General features: G+C 47.2%; 1 protein-coding gene across 10 annotated transcripts in view; it reads left to right on the plus strand.

Moving 5' to 3' along the window:
• Positions 1 to 307: 307 nt before the first annotated feature.
• Positions 308 to 16,520, plus strand: part of Sply (Sphingosine-1-phosphate lyase) — a 707,429-nt gene continuing 691,216 nt past the window's right edge. For 2 of the 10 annotated variants that reach the window (XM_075884541.1, XM_075884540.1), the window contains exon 1: positions 321 to 694. Coding sequence is in view for 8 of the 10 variants with exons in the window: in XM_075884540.1 (XP_075740655.1) it covers positions 683 to 694 (12 nt within the window). In the remaining 2 variants the exon portion in view is untranslated. Of the gene's footprint in view, positions 695 to 16,520 lie in introns of all 10 variants that reach the window. The other 8 variants (XM_075884536.1, XM_075884542.1, XM_075884539.1 and 5 more) reach the window with 7 other exon arrangements.

Here is a 16,520-nt window from a genome sequence, read left to right on the forward strand (position 1 = left end):
CAGTAGGTATTACTAAGCAGCGGCTGGAGTATTGGTGGAGGAAAAGCAGAGAAGTCGATAAAATAACATCCCAGCCAAGAGTGGCGGCTGGGCAAAATTAAAAAGACATCCGAGTTGAGGGACAAAATTTAAACTCGAACTATTAAGGTAGGCTAGATGGCGCATGCCGTCACCCCGATTCAAAGGGGAGGCCTTTAATCATTATCATCATCATCAGCAGCAATAGCGCGAGTGGCGAGAGCGGTTCCACTCTGGGTGTTTGAAGCAGAAACGCACCGCGGTTGATTTTTTCGCCCCCTACAGGGGAGCACTTGAACTTGAGAATGTCCGGGGCCGATAAGTGATCGGATAAGTTAGTTCACAACGCCACCGCTACCCTTATTTTCGTTGCAATGTCAAATGTACTTACAGTTTCCCTTCTCTAAGTGGTAGTGTGTTCTGTGCTCTGGTCGCATACATCATAGAGAAACATACGTTGGAGACGCGGTGGTTACATTCATTACAGAACTCTCGGTACAGTTAGAGGTGCGCTTTTCGTTCCCGGAAAGCTGGAAACTCTCTGCTATCGTGGTATCGCTGGTATGATAGTGGTGGTTTGCGATAAACGAAGCGCGTACTACAAGGACAGCTGCACGACACTGTACTCGGCTGCCGCAACGTGTGAAGACCTTGACCGCCTACAATGACAACATTGGTGAGTGCGTCGAAACCGTTATTGTAGGGAGTTGACAAGTAGAGCACGCTGCATTTTAAGTGGCACCTTTCCCAACTGGTGCTTCGTCGGCTGCGTGTGTTCTGGAGGTCGTGGTAAAAATGTTTCCTACCCTTTCGATGTCCTCTTCCTCGAAGTGTAGCGCTGCAAAGCGAACCCGTACTGATATAGTAATAAATACCGCTAATTGTCGCGATTGTTGCAAAGCTCCGTACTTAACTAATTAAAAAAAAACTTACCACGTAAAGTTCAAATGCGTCATGAATTGTGTCTGTTATCGTTTGGTGGCACACAGTGCAACTATAGAGAGAGAGAGAACTCTATTGAAATACAGAGAATTTAGCCGGCATGTAAAATTCGCTGACTTGCTACTCTGCGTGGGGAAGGGAATTGAGGATTGAAAGCACAAATAAGGAGAGAGAGAGAAAAAAAAAAAAACTAGAAACCACATGAACATAATTGCTTTCTTGCAGCACCTTCACGTGCACTGGTTTGTTGAGACGAGGAAGGGACTGACAGTAATACAAGTTCTAGCGAATGCATAATTTGCGAGACACTTTCTTGGGTTCTTTTAACTAACGCCAAGACGACTTAAGGAAAAACCTATGTGGCATCCTTTAGGGTTGGCATTGTCTTTGAAGTGTTTAGTTAACATCACCACTTCTTTTGCATGCTTATTTGAAGTGAATGTGGTGAGCCGCGCAGAGCTCAGAAATGAATCCATTCAGCCGCCTTGATCGACGAACTGCTTCATCACCTCAGGTCTCGTCAACATGAAGAAAGGAGCATGCAGTGCGCTTTCATAAAACTGTGTGGTTAGAGTTATGTCCAGACGTAACTACTATAGCCAGCGCTATTGTTACGTCCACCTGTTAGACATAACTATAGCCACCACTTGCGCTACGCCCACGGTACTACGGTGACGCTTGCATCTGCTATGGTAACGTTTGGCACTGCCACTCGCAGAATTAAGTGGTCATGCACTCAGTTACACTGTCGTATCACCGAATTACCGGTGTCACTAGAGCGTTGAAACCCACGTCATTTATTGTTCCGGACTTTTTCGCGTATCAGCAGCTCTGTTGAAACAAACTAGCTGATGAACTCGTGGAAGACGTTGCCGGAGCCAGTCTGCCTGCTGCCTTTTCGTTAGCTTCCTTGAAACGGTCAAGAGCAATTATAATGGAATCCTGCCCACACCGCGGTTAGTGGTAAACTGCAGCTTTTAACCGGATGCAAGTACGGTTTGCGTGCCCTTGCTGGATGGATGGATGGATGGTAAAACTTTATTTTGTCAGAAAGCAACTGCGGATGATTCTGTGTTAGATGGCCATCAACCGAAGGTTGGCGGCGACCTGTGTGGCCCACTCCACGACCCTTAACTGGACGACTGGGTCTGAGCTGGTCAACACGAGCTCCCAGTGCTCAAGAAAGAGATCACACATAATATCCACCGGCGGCGGCACTACGCTAGATTTCCAAAGTATGTGATCATATGTTGCCACAGCCTGACACCATTTGCATTGCGGCTTAATCTCCTCCGGGTATATTGCCCCGCCGCGGTGGTCTAGTGGCTAAGGTACTCGGCTGCTGACCCGCAGGTCACGGGATCGAATCCCGGCTGTGGCGGCTGCATTTCCGATGGAGGCGGAAATGTTGTAGGCCCGTGTGCTCAGATTTGGGTGCACAATAAAGAACCCCAGGTGGTAGAAATTTCCGGAGCCCTCCACTAGGGCGTCTCTCATAATCATATGGTGGTTTTGGCACGTTAAACCCCACATATCAATCAATCAATCCTCCGGGTATATATTGTTCAACACGAAAGGGTTGGGAAAAAGATCGCACCTGCAGTTTTCTCCAGACGCATTCCTGCGCCTTAGTCAACCGCTTGTGCAGGGGCGGATAAAACCTCCGCTCTAGTTTATATTAAGTTCTTACGGTAAGTTCATACGGTAAGTAGGTCCATCTGTCCCGTGTCTCGATATGTAAATGTCTCATCTGAAAACCTCTTTCCCCCTAGTTATAATGACGCAGCCCGTGCAGCCTACTTATAGAGCATTGTTAGTACACTCTATTATTGCCACCGTTAGCCGCAAGATCAGGCTACAGATGGCAGCACCATTGCGGCGTTCAGAGCGTAGTATGTGCGATGCGGTCGCCGATTGGCAGTGCGTATTCAAATGTACTGTACTAAGTAGGCACCACTGCTTCACCCTGAGTGGTTTGGGCCGATTGTTCTCAAAGAAAGCAGGTTGACTACAGCCCAATACGGGTATATACGCCCTTCATTGCCCCTTTAATGTACAAAGCCGGCCTAACTTTTCTATTATTTTATTTATGTATGGACATAATTTTAACGGCTTCTATCGTAACGTCTAAATGTAGCTTTTGTAAAAGGTGAAAGGTACGTCCAGTCATAACGATCAGCTGCTGAAGTTACGTCCGTCGCGTGGTTCACAATATGCACTTGAGTTTGATAATCATTTGGCCGGTCTCAGTGGTTGGATCGTGTGTTACTGGGGTATTGTCGCTTGGCAGTGTGCTTTCGTCGCCAAAACACACGATTTTGTTTCAGCAAAACAGTACGGCACTACAGCAACGCATTTTGGCGCGTCCGCCGCTGTCAGCCGGTCTGAGAACTGGCTAACCCCCCTGTCCTTCCTTTCTTCCTCCGCCGCTGCCACGAAGGTTATTTCCTTTAAGGAAATAAATATATAAGCAGTGCCTTTGGAACATTAATGCTTTAATGTTAAAGCAATACTTGCAGAAAAAAAAACGCGATCAGGCTCAGACCAATGATCTCACACGTACTACATGCATTGCGCTAGCCAACAATGCCACAGCTGCTAATCGGTTAGTAGTTTTTTTTTGTATTGTTGTCTACAACTTTAACATTCCTTATTTTTATGTCTGAACGGCTTTTATCGCTACGCCTAGACGTAGCTTTTGTGGAAGGTGAAATTTACGTCCTGCCGTAATGATAATCGGTTGCTCAAGTTGCGTTAATTTTTGTGGTTCACAATGTGCACTTGAGTTCGATAATAATTTGGTCACTCTCAGAGGTTGGCTCGTGTGTCACTGGGATATTGTCACTTGGCGGTGGGCTTTCGTCGCCAACATGCACTATTTTGCTACAGCAAAACAGCACGGCTCTGCAGCAGCGCGGTTTTGCACGTCCGCCGCTGCCACGAAAGCTGTTTCCTTTAAAAAAAAATTATATAAGCAGGGCCCTTGGAACAATAATGCTGCAATGTTAACACACTTGTGCAAAAAAAAAAAAAGAAAAAAAAGGAACACTGTTAACATGTGTTGGTTTGGTGGGTTTAACAAGCCAGATTTGCATTGTTGTCACGCTGGACGTAACTTCAAGATTTCTTATTCTTAACGGCTTCTATCGTCAAGTCTATACGTATCGCTAGACTCTCCATTAAAAAAAAAAAACATGCATGCTTTGTGGTGATAGTCAGGAGATTATTCGTGCAGCTTGAGCCAACCTTTTTATTATTTGGTCTTTTGGACAATTTCGCGATTCTTGCAGAGCTCATAGAATCCCTGCCGAACTGTTCTGCTCGTTGTACTTGTTCTGAATACTCTCATTTCACTAGCGTCACTGCCTTGAAAGCTCGTGCTGGTCTTTTTAAACTTTCCCATTGTCAAAAACTTGCTCACTTATATCTTTTTTCATAAAATCTATCATCATCCATTGCTTCATAAGGATTTTTTTCAGTCACCCTTAGCAATCTTTCCTCAGCGCGATCATCCTCTGAAGGTCATATGCATAACATGCCATACCTCATCATTCACTAATTCATTCTCACCAAAAACAATCATTGAATGGAACGAGCTGTCTCGAACTACCGTGATAGAACGGAACATTTCAACATTTAAGGAACTTTTAAAAATTTATGACGAAGTTTAGCATTTCGTGCTGGTTTCATTAACTCGTTTCTTTTTGTGGTCTATCATCATGTAATTCCGTTATTTTTCATTGCATGTTTAGTTGTTTCTTTTTCTATATTTCCAACAGACATGGGGTTATTGTGTTGCTCTTTTCATATGCATATGTTATATTTCTTGTTTGCAAAATTTTTATGCTTGATGTGTATTCATTGCACAAGATTTTTTTACCCCACCCCCCTATGTAATACCCTCCCAGTGCAGAAACCCTTTAGGAGTTTCTTAAATAAATATATAAATTTATATTGATGCTAGCTATGCTGTTTTTTTTAACTTCGAGAGCTATGCTGTCTTTTTTTAACTTCGAGAGATGTAAGAGACATGAGTGTGGATGTTTTTCCCCAATTTCGATGTTCCTTGAGCAATCCAGAGTTGTGAAGCAGCGTTCTCCCTAAGCCATCACTCAATGCTTCTAATGGCAATGGCAGAGCAGCTGTTGTTAGAAAATAAGACTGCCACTTGTCTGCCCTGGCAGAAATGCAGTCTCGAATTAGCCGTATTATCCTGCTCACGTGTGCAGCCATTGTTCAGCTTGATATGGTGGACAATGGATAATGTATCATGCCACTTGATATAGGGGTTGAGTTCTTTTTCATTGTGCAATGGTGAACTTTGAAATTCTGAAGCATGCCTAGAGCTAGACATGTTGCATGGAAATTTTTGTACAGTAAATACTTCTTGAGACTCGTTTCACAGGAGGAGTAAGTTGGTGAACACTCGACTTCAGACAGGCATAGAAAGACTGTTTTATGCCAGATGGGTGTTTTAGCTAGCTGAACAATTAGTTCTTCTTTAAAGGAACACTGAAGAGGTTTTGAATTCGCAAATTTGTTGTGAATTTGGTATTCGTGACGTCTTTCAGCATGTCTACGGAGGTTTTTTTTTGCGAGGTTTGATTAAACATTGACGCTATGAGCGAGCAAACTTCGACCGAAGGAACGCCCGCCGGCACGCGCAGGGCGCAGCACGGAAGAGATAGACACGTGGGGAGGTGACGTGACCTTCAGGGTCGAGCCGCTGCCAGTTAACTACGCGCCGAGCCCCGCCGCGGTGGTCTAGTGGCTAAGGTACTCAGCTGCTGACCCGCAGCTCGCGGGATCAAATCCCGGCTGCGGCGGCTGCATTTCTGATGGAGGCGGAAATGTTGTTGGCCTGTGTGCCCAGATTTGAGTGCACGTTAAAGAACCCCAGGTGGTCAAAATTTTCGGAGCTCTCCACTACAGCGTCTCTCATCATATGGCAGTTTTGGGACGTTAAACCCCACCAATCAATCAATCAACTATGCACCGGGCCCCCTGCGTCGCTCAGACCAACTAGTTCTAGAAATGTTGGCTCAGACAGCTCTGCTTGTTTACTTTGCGGTTGGACCTTGTTTCTGCTGCGATCTGGTGCCTGGCGAAGCATCAGTTCTGCCAGTTCGTAGGGATTTCTTGCCATTGCACTGTTCTTTTGATTAGAGATTTTCGCCATGCGACATTCGCTAGTTGTGTTTTTGAAAAGTTGAAGGGACTCGCGATGCCGAGTTACTGCGCGGCATATGGCTGCTGCAGCACTTAGGGTCGCGATGAGGTCGCATTTCACAAGTTTCTTCGGGATCAGAAGATGGCTGTGAAATCGGCCGCTGCAGTTAAAATAAAATACTTCAAGCATACAATGTGAAGCGCGCTGTGGCAGTCACGAATATGCCGAATTTCGAGGCCCCGGCAGCACTCCTCTTTCCCCATTTGCATGCAGTGTGTGCACGAGGGAAAGCACATGTAGAAAGATATTGGTACGCTAATTTGAAATTGGCTATTCTACACGACAGTTGTGTGGTTCTAGCGCAGCTAATACACCGTTTGCATTTTAACACATCATCAATGTAGTACTGGGCAGAATTTAGAAAAAGCGGTGGTATTATAAAAAAAAAAGAATTGCAATATATGAGCCAAACTATTCTTGCACAATTTTCAGCATATAGTTCAGACAACACCTCCTAGGAGGCGTTCGTTCAGAGCATTCAGAGCACTTGATAATGTTCTGCAAAGGGCTTCATCCTATAGTGCAGGATGATGGTGCAGAGTTTTTCAAAGCACTGGGGTTTAGGGACAGGGACAGCGAAATAGACTATAAGCAGGTAGAATTAGCTAGAAGGAGGTTATCTGATTGGTGGCTAAAGTCAATGCGCGAGTGATAATTAAACCCTTCTCTGCAAATTACCAGTCCTCAACTTCACTATTTAAAGAAAAAAAAAAAGATAAGCGTAGTTGTTAGTTCACTAAGTATTATGGCTAGGTGGCATTAGCTGCCACCCATTCTAAAGGGTACAGCCGCATCAATCCCTCCATCGAGTAAAGGTACTGTATATGCTACCTTCAGGTACCTAAACGTAGCATATACAGTAACTAGCATGGAGGAAGGAAAAACTGAGGAGAGGCCCCATCTTATCCCAATGTATTGCGAGAAGTGTGGTGGAGCGACGTAAAATTTATGGGGCAAACAAACCAGTGTGGGGCATACAAAACAGCAGATGCTCTGCGGCATACTCCAGCGCTGGTTCACTTCTGCGCGGATTTATAGCTCCGGCGTAAACTTAACGCATGTTGTATGGTTTTCATGCAGTAAAATGTTGCGAGCACGCCTTTCCGAGACTGTTCGTGCATGGCAGGCCCCAGCGCGGCGTTCTGAAATACTTCATGGAGTGTTTTTGTGCAACAGCACAGAGAGCAACAGTACGCGTTGTAATTAAAATCATTCAGCCCCTGTATCATCGTATTCAAACTCACCCCGCAGTGACTTAAGCGTTCTGCACGCTGTAAGGCCTTTTTTTTCTTAGCCAGATTTTCTGATCTATAAGCTGATTAGCAGTTATTTGGTCATAAATAGTGTCAGTGTCGCAATGCACGATTTTGAGAGCTTGCTCCGTAGATATTCCGTGCAACGCCAGCCTAGTACTTGACGTACTTCAGTAAGAAGGCACCACTGTATTGTACATGCGATCGTGCACGTAAAGTATGTAATTCGAGTGCGCACACAACTAACACGCAGCGAGCGCACACCGTACAGTACATACACGTGTAGTCTGATAACTAGAAAAGTTTATTGTCCTTCCGTATGAACGACACAACTTATAGAAACTCCACACGATGCCTACAACACTAAAAATGAAAGTTCGCGTGTGTTCTCAGTAGGCGCAATAAGAACCAACGGAGCGCCCAGCTGAGAGCTCCACATGCAAATACCATGCATTATTGATCATCAGTGAAGCGAACATAAGTGCCACCAGGTACCTCCGGCAGAGCATGCGATTCGCACCGCGTATACACTACAGCTGGGCATCGCACAGCTTTCCTGAAAAACACGCAAAAGAAGCAGCACTCGTGAATTGACTTGCTGCCAGCAGAGAACAGCTACCACTCCGCCGGCGCCACTTCCAAGGATGCTACGGCGGCTGATCGCTGGAAATCGCGAAGTGTTCATCTGCTTTTCCGCTAGGAGGTAGGGCGGGTGTTTGAGATGTGGTGGCTTCACGAATATGACGTCATGGCCTCTCCTATATTTTTCCTTCCTTCATGGTTCAGAGTGTATATCGCTACTGCGGCAACAGCGGCACTCGTCTGGCTCTTGTTTTTTTCTCGCAGTAGCATACTGACTCATTGGGTGCACCTTGGCCGCTGCAAAGTACGATACTGACTGCATCAACAATGTTGCACTCTGAGCTGTGAAATCCACGAACAGCTGATGTTTCTGCACGCGGACCGCGCCTAGCACGGACCGTGCTAGTGCATGGCTAAAAGCCATTGCCGATGCTGCTGTTTCTTACCGAATTTTATAGCCACTGATAAGCGTTTTATTTGTAATAGTTTTCTACACTGAAATTGAGCACTGGCATATGCTTCTTATACGTGCCAGTCTATTTCCAACGGGGGTGAAGGTGGCTGGCTGGAAAGTGGCGACAGGCTCGAATATGTACGGATGTACATATTCGAGCCGGTCGCCACTTTCCAGCCAGCCACCTTCAATATTGAGGTTTTTCGTTTATATATATATATATATATATATATATATATATATATATAAAAGGAAAGAAGTGTATACCTAAGGGCTCGTTTTTCCGTGTTTTGACACAATATTAATGAGATCTAACAGACAGTAATGCCAAGGAATGTACAGGGGAAGCTATTAGAACCAATGGAATGTAAATAAGAAGAAAGAAAAGTGGATGAAAAAATAACCAGCCGTGAGCAGGAAACGAACCAAAATGAACCCTATATATATATATATATATATATATATATAGATACATGTATAGAACTGTTGTTCCGGCACAGCTGAAATGGCACTCAAAAAAAAGGAAGATGACAATGTGGTTGTTGTGGGTTGGACTCTCGAGTTTCCCTGTTGGCCTGCATGACTGTGCGCTGTTTAAGCCGTTAGCAAGACCCGCTGTGGGTAAATAAATCTTCCCCGTAACATCTTTTGGTGAAAGGTGCGGGGTCTTCACACAACTCGCCTCTGGAACTCCGCAGTGGACGCCAGCTTTCTCCAGCCGCGATGCCTGAAACCGGCACTCAGGCCTCGCCATCCGCGCCGGCTCCATCACCTGTAATTACCCCCAGTCTTTTTGACCCTGGCACGTTTTTTGGAACGGACAGCACGGACGTCGAAGAATGGCTCTCATTATTCGAGCGCGTCAGCGAGCACTACAGGTGGGACGAAACGCTTATGCTGTCAAATATTCTATTCTATCTATGGGGTACGGTCTGTGCCTGGTATGAGACGCATGAAGAAAAAAAATTAACCAGCTGGGACACATGCAAGCAAAAACTTCGCGACTTGTTCGGTCTGTCAGTCGCTCGTCAGATGGCAGCCAGGCAGGAACTCGCGTCGTGTGTTCAATCATCGACGGAGTCGTACGTCACGTACATCCAAGACGCACGGAAGACTGACAAAAACATGTCGGAGGCGGACAAGATCAGCAACGTGTTGAAAGGCATTGCTGATGATGCTTTCAACATACTAATGTGTAAGAACTGTACCTCTGTCGGCTCCATCATATCTGAATGCCGACGATTTGAACAAGCTAAAAGCAGGCGAATAACCCACCACCTCACGAGACTACCAAACACCGCTGCGACTTCATCTTGCGAGGATTCTGCAGCGCCTCGTTCACTTGCGCCTCCTGTGAATGTGGCAGGGATTGTTCGCCAGGAGATGGAGGCCATGGCACCCGCTTCTTATCAGCCCCCTGCGCAAGACAATTGGGCAACAGTCTCGCTTATTCAAGTCGCCGTACGTCAGGCGTTTGCTAACCTGGGCATCCAGGTTCCCCAGCCCGCCAGGCACATGCCGCAGCCCATGAGCACTCCCGTCCACAACGCTGACCACCACTCTGCTCTACTTGTCTCTGCGGCAACTTCGACTCCTCGGTTTCCACCACGCTGCCGAAATCCATCTGAGTGGCGCATGCACGATGATCAACCCATCTGCTTTTCTTGCTCTCGAGTTGGGCGCATCTCCCGCCATAGCCGCAACAGGTGGTATTTCCGGCCAAGCTTTCCTAATGTCGACCGCCGTCAGGACCGTGGACACTATTCCCAACCTGCTTTTCCTGATGAACATCTTCAGGACCCTTCACCTCGCTGTTCATCTCCACGCTCCGAACCATCCTACGCTGACGTCGTCGCCCAAAGAAACTGGCCTAGCCACTCGCCGTCACCTCAGGGTCGGCCGTCACGCTCCCCTCAACACCGCCGCTTTCCGTCACCGGCGTATTCTGGTCATCCCCCGGGAAAGGGACGAGTGTAGCTTCTGGAGGTGGCGCTGCGTTGACGACTCGGAACGAAAACCCTCAACCGGCTACAAATTCAAGGCGCAATTTACTTCGAGTGTTCGTTAATGGCCACGCCGTTACTGCTCTAATTGGCAATAGTGCCCAAGTATCTGTTATTAGTTCTACACTTCGATCTCGCCTGAAAAAGGTTCTCACACCCGCTATAATCTCTACTGTTCGAGTGACCAATGGAAGTCGAACATCGGTGCTTGGCATGTGCACTGCCCGCGTTATTGCTGCCTGCCACCACACTTCCGTTCTCTTCGCAGTCCTCGATGCTTGCCCACACGGCATCATCCTTGGAATTGATTTCTTAACTGCCCACTCCGCCCTCATCGATTGTTCTACCCGTGTCTTACGGCTCGAATTGCCTTTGTGCACCGATTTCACTCCTCCAAGTCGCACTCGGCTACAATTCGTGAAGTCTCTACGGCTACCGCCTCAGGCTGCTATGTACATTCCTGTGTTGCCCTTTTCGTCCGTTCCTGATGGAGACTATTTGGTGGCTCCCCTCATTGATTCGACCCTTACGCACCACATTGCACCAGCACATACTATAGTGGTTGTTGCTAACAACACGGCGCTACTTCCAGTTCTGAACTTCTCTACGTCGACCCAAGTTCTTCTCTAAGGCATCACTTTAGCCGATCTTTTCACTCTTGGTGAATGTTCCATTTCTTCTTTTACCCCTGACACTAAGACCATGGCGAAACCTGTCATCACCCCACAATATAAAGCATTCCTCGACAAAATGATATCAGGCGACCTCTTACCTGCCCAAGTTGCAGCGCTACGGGGTGTTCTATTTTCTTACCTGGATATCTTTGACGTCAATGACCGTCCCCTGGGCCGCACAAGTGCCATAACCCACCGCATTGACATTGGCGATGCCAGACCACTCCACAAACGCTCTTATCGCGTGTCACATGCTGAGCGCCAAGTTATACAGGTGGACGTCGAGAAAATGCTGAGCAAAGACATCATTGAGCCTTCATTGAATTCTTGGGCATCTCCTGTGGTCTTAGTTAAAAAGAAGGACAATACCTGGCGCTTTTGCGTTGGCTATTGCCACCTGGATCGGATCACCAAGAAGGACGTTTATCCTTTACCCCGAATCGATGATGCGCTCGACCGCCTCCACGGCGCCAACTATTTCTTGTCCCTTGACCTTCGATCCGGATACTGGCATATTTCGGTCGACGACCGCGAGAAGACAGCATTTATCACACCCGATGGCCTTTACCAATTCAAGGTCATGCCTTTTGGGTTGTGCAATGCCCCGGCTACTTTTGAATGTATGATGGACTCTCTTCTCCGCGGTTTCAAATGGTCAACCTGCCTTTGCTATCTGGACAATATAATCGTTTTCTCGCCCTCCTTTGAAAGCCACCTGTCTTGTCTCTCGGCAATTCTTGACGTTTTTCATTGCGCTGGTCTCCAACTGAATTCGTCGAAATGCTCATTTAGATGCCGGCAGATTAAACTACTCGGCCACCTTGTTGACGCCACTGGTGTTCAACCTGACCCTGACAAAGTCCGTGCAGCCCGAGAATTCCCGGTTCCGCGCTCCACACAAGAAGTTCGCAGTTTTATTGGGCTCTGCTCATACTTCCGCCGCTTTGTCTTCACCTTTGCGTATATTGCTAGGCCCCTCACGGATCTCCTTAGAAAGATTGTGGCCTCTTCTTGGGGGGAAGGACCAAGAACATTCCTTCGTGTCGCTGATTACCGCCCTCACATCACCAGCTGTGTTGGCTCATTTTGATCTAGCAGCTCGGACAGAGCTTCGCACCGATGCAAGCGGCCATGGCATTGGTGCTATACTCGCTCAGATACAGAATGGCACCTACCGTGTGATAGCCTACGCTAGTTGCCTTCTGTCGCAAGCGGAAAAAAAATTATTCCATTACTGAGCGGGAATGCATAGCACTCATTTGGGCCATTGCGAAATTCCGTCAGTACTTGTACGGACATCCGTTCGCAGTCATCACGGACCATCATGCGCTTTGCTGGCTGCCGACGCTTAAGGACCCTACAAGAAGACTCGGCCGATGGGCACTTTGCAGTCATCACGGACCATCATGCGCTTTGCTGGCTGTCGACACTTAAGGACCCTACAGGAAGACTCGGCCGATGGGCACTTTGATTACAGGAGTACACGTTCTCGGTTGTGTACAAATCTGGAAAGCTGCACAGTGATGCTAACTGCTTATCCCAGAATCCCGTTGATCCACCTAACTCCATCGATTTTGAATCTGATGCCTGCGTTTTAGCCATCGGCGACTTTTTGAACGTGGCCGACGAACAGCGCCGAGATCCATCGCTGCTCACCATCATTGACCGCCTTCAATTGAGTCATACTGACCCTTTCCTTAGCAGATTCCTGCTTCAAGACAACGTTTTGTACCGTCGTAACTTACACCCCGACGGCGCAGAACATTTACTCGTCGTACCACATCATGTGCGAAAGGATGTTCTGCAACAATTCCACGACGCTCCAACTTTCTGGACATCTAGGAGTCTCCAGAACCATGTTCAACGACAAATATTCTGGAAAGGTCTCTACCCCTCCGTTCGCCGTTACGTCCCATCTTGCGACCTCTGCCAGCGCCGAAAGAAGCCTACTACTTCCCTTGTCGGTTTTCTTCAACCTATCGAAGTTCCAGCCGAGCCATTTTATCGAATGCGGTTGGACTTGCTAGGTCCCTTTCCTACCTCCACGACTGGAAATAAACTAATTGCAGTGGCCGGAGATTATGCCACTCGGTATGCAATCACTCGAGCGCTACCAACCAGCTGCACAACTGACGTTGCCGACTTCCTGCTCTACGACATTATTCTCCAGCATGGCGCTTTGTCACACCTGCTCACAGACCGTGGTCGCTACTCTCTGTCTCGTGTGGTTGATGATCTACTCCGATCTTGTGCTACCCATCACAACTTCACATATTACCACCCTCAGACTAACGGGCTTACGGAGCACCTAAACCGCACATTGACAGACATGCGTTTTAGGTACGTATCTACCGACCACACTGATTGGTACATAGCTCTGCCGTTCGCCACTTTCGCCTATAACTCGTCGCGTCGTGGAACAGCGGGCTACTCCCCATTTTATCTACTCTTCGGACGTCATCCCTTACTGCCCTTCGACACACTGCTTTCATCAGAGCACCCATCCTCCACCTCGTACGCTGCCCCGCCGCGGTGGTCTAGTGGCTAAGGTACTCGGCTGCTGACCCGCAGGGCGCGGGTTCGAATCCCGGCTGCGGCGGCTGCGTTTCCGATGGAGGCGGAAGTGTTGTAGGCCCGTGTGCTCAGATTTGGGTGCACGTTAAAGAACCCCAGGGGGTCTAAATATCCGGAGCCCTCCACTACGGCGTCTCTCATAATCATATAGTGGTTTTGGGACGTTAACTCTTTCCTTACCGCGCCTATTCAATTTCGATCAATCTGATCGATGGGTTCAATTTGAAATTCCCGCGCCCCAACGCGCCGAATGGACATGAGGCGCCATCTGAAATGAAGCTCAGGAAGCACACAACCCGTGTCAGTTTCGGTTTTGGTTTCCAGACACCCGCTGATTTTTGACCTTGCTTGGAAGATAAGCGAGCGCCTGGCGATAGCGGCAGCCATGGCGTCGTCGTCGCGCGCCGGGTCTAAAAGGAATCGTCGTATTTCTCGTGATTCTAGTGTTGTCACAGTAGATTTTTCGGATGAAAGTGGTAGCAGTGGCTCTGAAGAAGATTCCCTATCATCGGAGTTTAGCACCGACAGCGATGAGGCCCTCAACACACCGGGAACGTCATCGTCACCTCGACGGTGAGTTTTTTTACGGGATTTATCGCGTTGTTGAGCGCCTGCGAGGGGACCGAGCATGTTGTCACAGTTATTATCTCTATCCGCAGGGTCTCTACGTCCTATGGGCGCGATTCAATGCCTCCCGCTGCACAGCGCGTGCAGTTTTGTCCAAGACGGAAACCGGGAGTCGATCTGGGCATGGCGCGACGGAGCAGCGCTAATCGGTTTTTTCGAGCCCTGGATTTCTTCTTGCTGTTTTTCTCAACGGAACTCGTCACAGCGATGTGCGAGAACACAAATAAATACGCCTGGGCGCACATTCTCGAGAAACCAACGTACTCGGAACGCGACGGATCGTGGAAAAATGTTTCCCCAGATGAAATGATGAAGTTCATCGGACTCCTCATCTACATGGGGATAGTGCAACTGCCTCGCCTGCACCTCTATTGGAGCACAGCAGAGTTGTTTTCTGGGCTAATCCCACGTGGGGTTATGCCAAGAAAACGTTTTTTCTCCTTCCTCGGTATGCTGAGCGTGACGGATCATGAAGCTACCAATCCCGCTACAGACGGCAAGCTGCACCGAATTGCTTTTTTACTTCGGCACATCAATGATGTATCTGCGCTCTATTTCCAGCCAGACCGTTACATTTCCGTTGACGAAAGAATGGTGAAATCCAAAGGCCATTCGGGAATACGACAGTATCTTCGCGACAAGATTGTCAAGTGGGGATACAAGCTGTGGGTCCTCGCCGACTCCAATTCCGGCTACACAGTGCAGTTTAGTGTCTACACCGGGAAGCGTGAGACACCGAGCGTAAATGCACTCGCATTTGATGTCGTGACTAGCCTGTGTGAAATGTATTTTGACCAGGGATACACACTATTCATGGACAATTTTTACACGTCCACGTCTCTTTTTTTTATACCTCCTAGAGCGGAAGACTCTTGCTTGTGGAACGACACGGAAGGATCGTTGCACGTTCCCTGCGGAATTGAAGGACTCCACATGGGAGAAAAAGGCCAAGAGGGGAGATGTTCGATGGCTGCGGCATCAAGGTGTCCTGTATCTTCAATGGAAGGACAGACGCGTGGTGCACATGATGAGCACTGCCCATACTGCGAACAGCCATGCAACAAGAAAACTAAAGGTCGCTGGCCAATGGAAGAAGGTCCCAGTTAGGAAACCAAGACTAGTTGAAGAATATAATGCAGGCATGCTTGGAGTAGACAGGTTAGACCAGCTCATCGCATCGTACAATGTGTTGATGAAGTGCGTCAGGTGGTGGAAAACTTTGTTCTTCCACTGTATCGACATCGCTGTTGTGAACAGTTTTATTCTTTTTGAGGCCCATAGAGAGAGCACCTCGAAATTCCAGAACTGCACCGAGCGCCTCGTTATGACCAGCTTGCCTTTCGAATGGAGCTTGTGAAGCAGCTACTGGAAATTGAAGCCACAGGTTTTGGTAGCGCCCCTCCCCCTCGAGAGTCTGCGCACAAGCCAAAAGTGATGGAAACTAGGCGCAACTGCAAGCTCTGCTATGCGAACCGCAAGGTTGAGCACAAGACAAGCGTCTTTTGTGAAACGTGTGGCGTTTACTTGTGCTTCATCGCGACCAGAGACTGTTTTGGTGAGTGGCACCGCCACCACAAGGGATAAAACATTTTTGTGTGGTCTCACAGTTATTTACGTGTACTCTTGTAACCTCTGTGGTTTTTAGAAGCAACTACTACCTAACCAATGTATATTCAGAATTTGTATTGCCATCTTTTCGCTTGTTACACCCACTTTAAAAAAAAAAAAAATTGTGTACTTGAAAATTTTTTTGTTTGTTATTTTTTTTATTCTTACTGTATATTAATAACTTCTTCTAAATTTATTGAAATAAATAGACCATTCATTCCTCTACATTTTCATGGGCTGCAGAGCATCTAAAATATTTTTTATCTGCAGAAAAAATGTTTTTTCTTGCACCCTCAGAAAATTGTCCCGTAATCACAAGTGCTAACTTTTTTTTTTGCTATGCTAACAATTTTTTATGTGTACTGTTGAAACTTTTAGGATAGTTAGCTATGTAAATATGCCACAAAACGTATATCTTGAATTTTTTTTACTGAGATATTTGTGCCCACCATGCTTACTTTTCCACATTTTTTTTGCGGTAGTTGCGAGAAATTTGTTGTTTGGGATTTTTTTTCTGCTATTGTGTTGCAAACACATGTTTTGTATTTATATCAT

Source organism: Rhipicephalus microplus, unplaced genomic scaffold (assembly GCF_043290135.1).
Source record: "Rhipicephalus microplus isolate Deutch F79 unplaced genomic scaffold, USDA_Rmic scaffold_34, whole genome shotgun sequence".
Classification (NCBI taxonomy): Eukaryota; Metazoa; Arthropoda; class Arachnida; order Ixodida; family Ixodidae; genus Rhipicephalus; species Rhipicephalus microplus.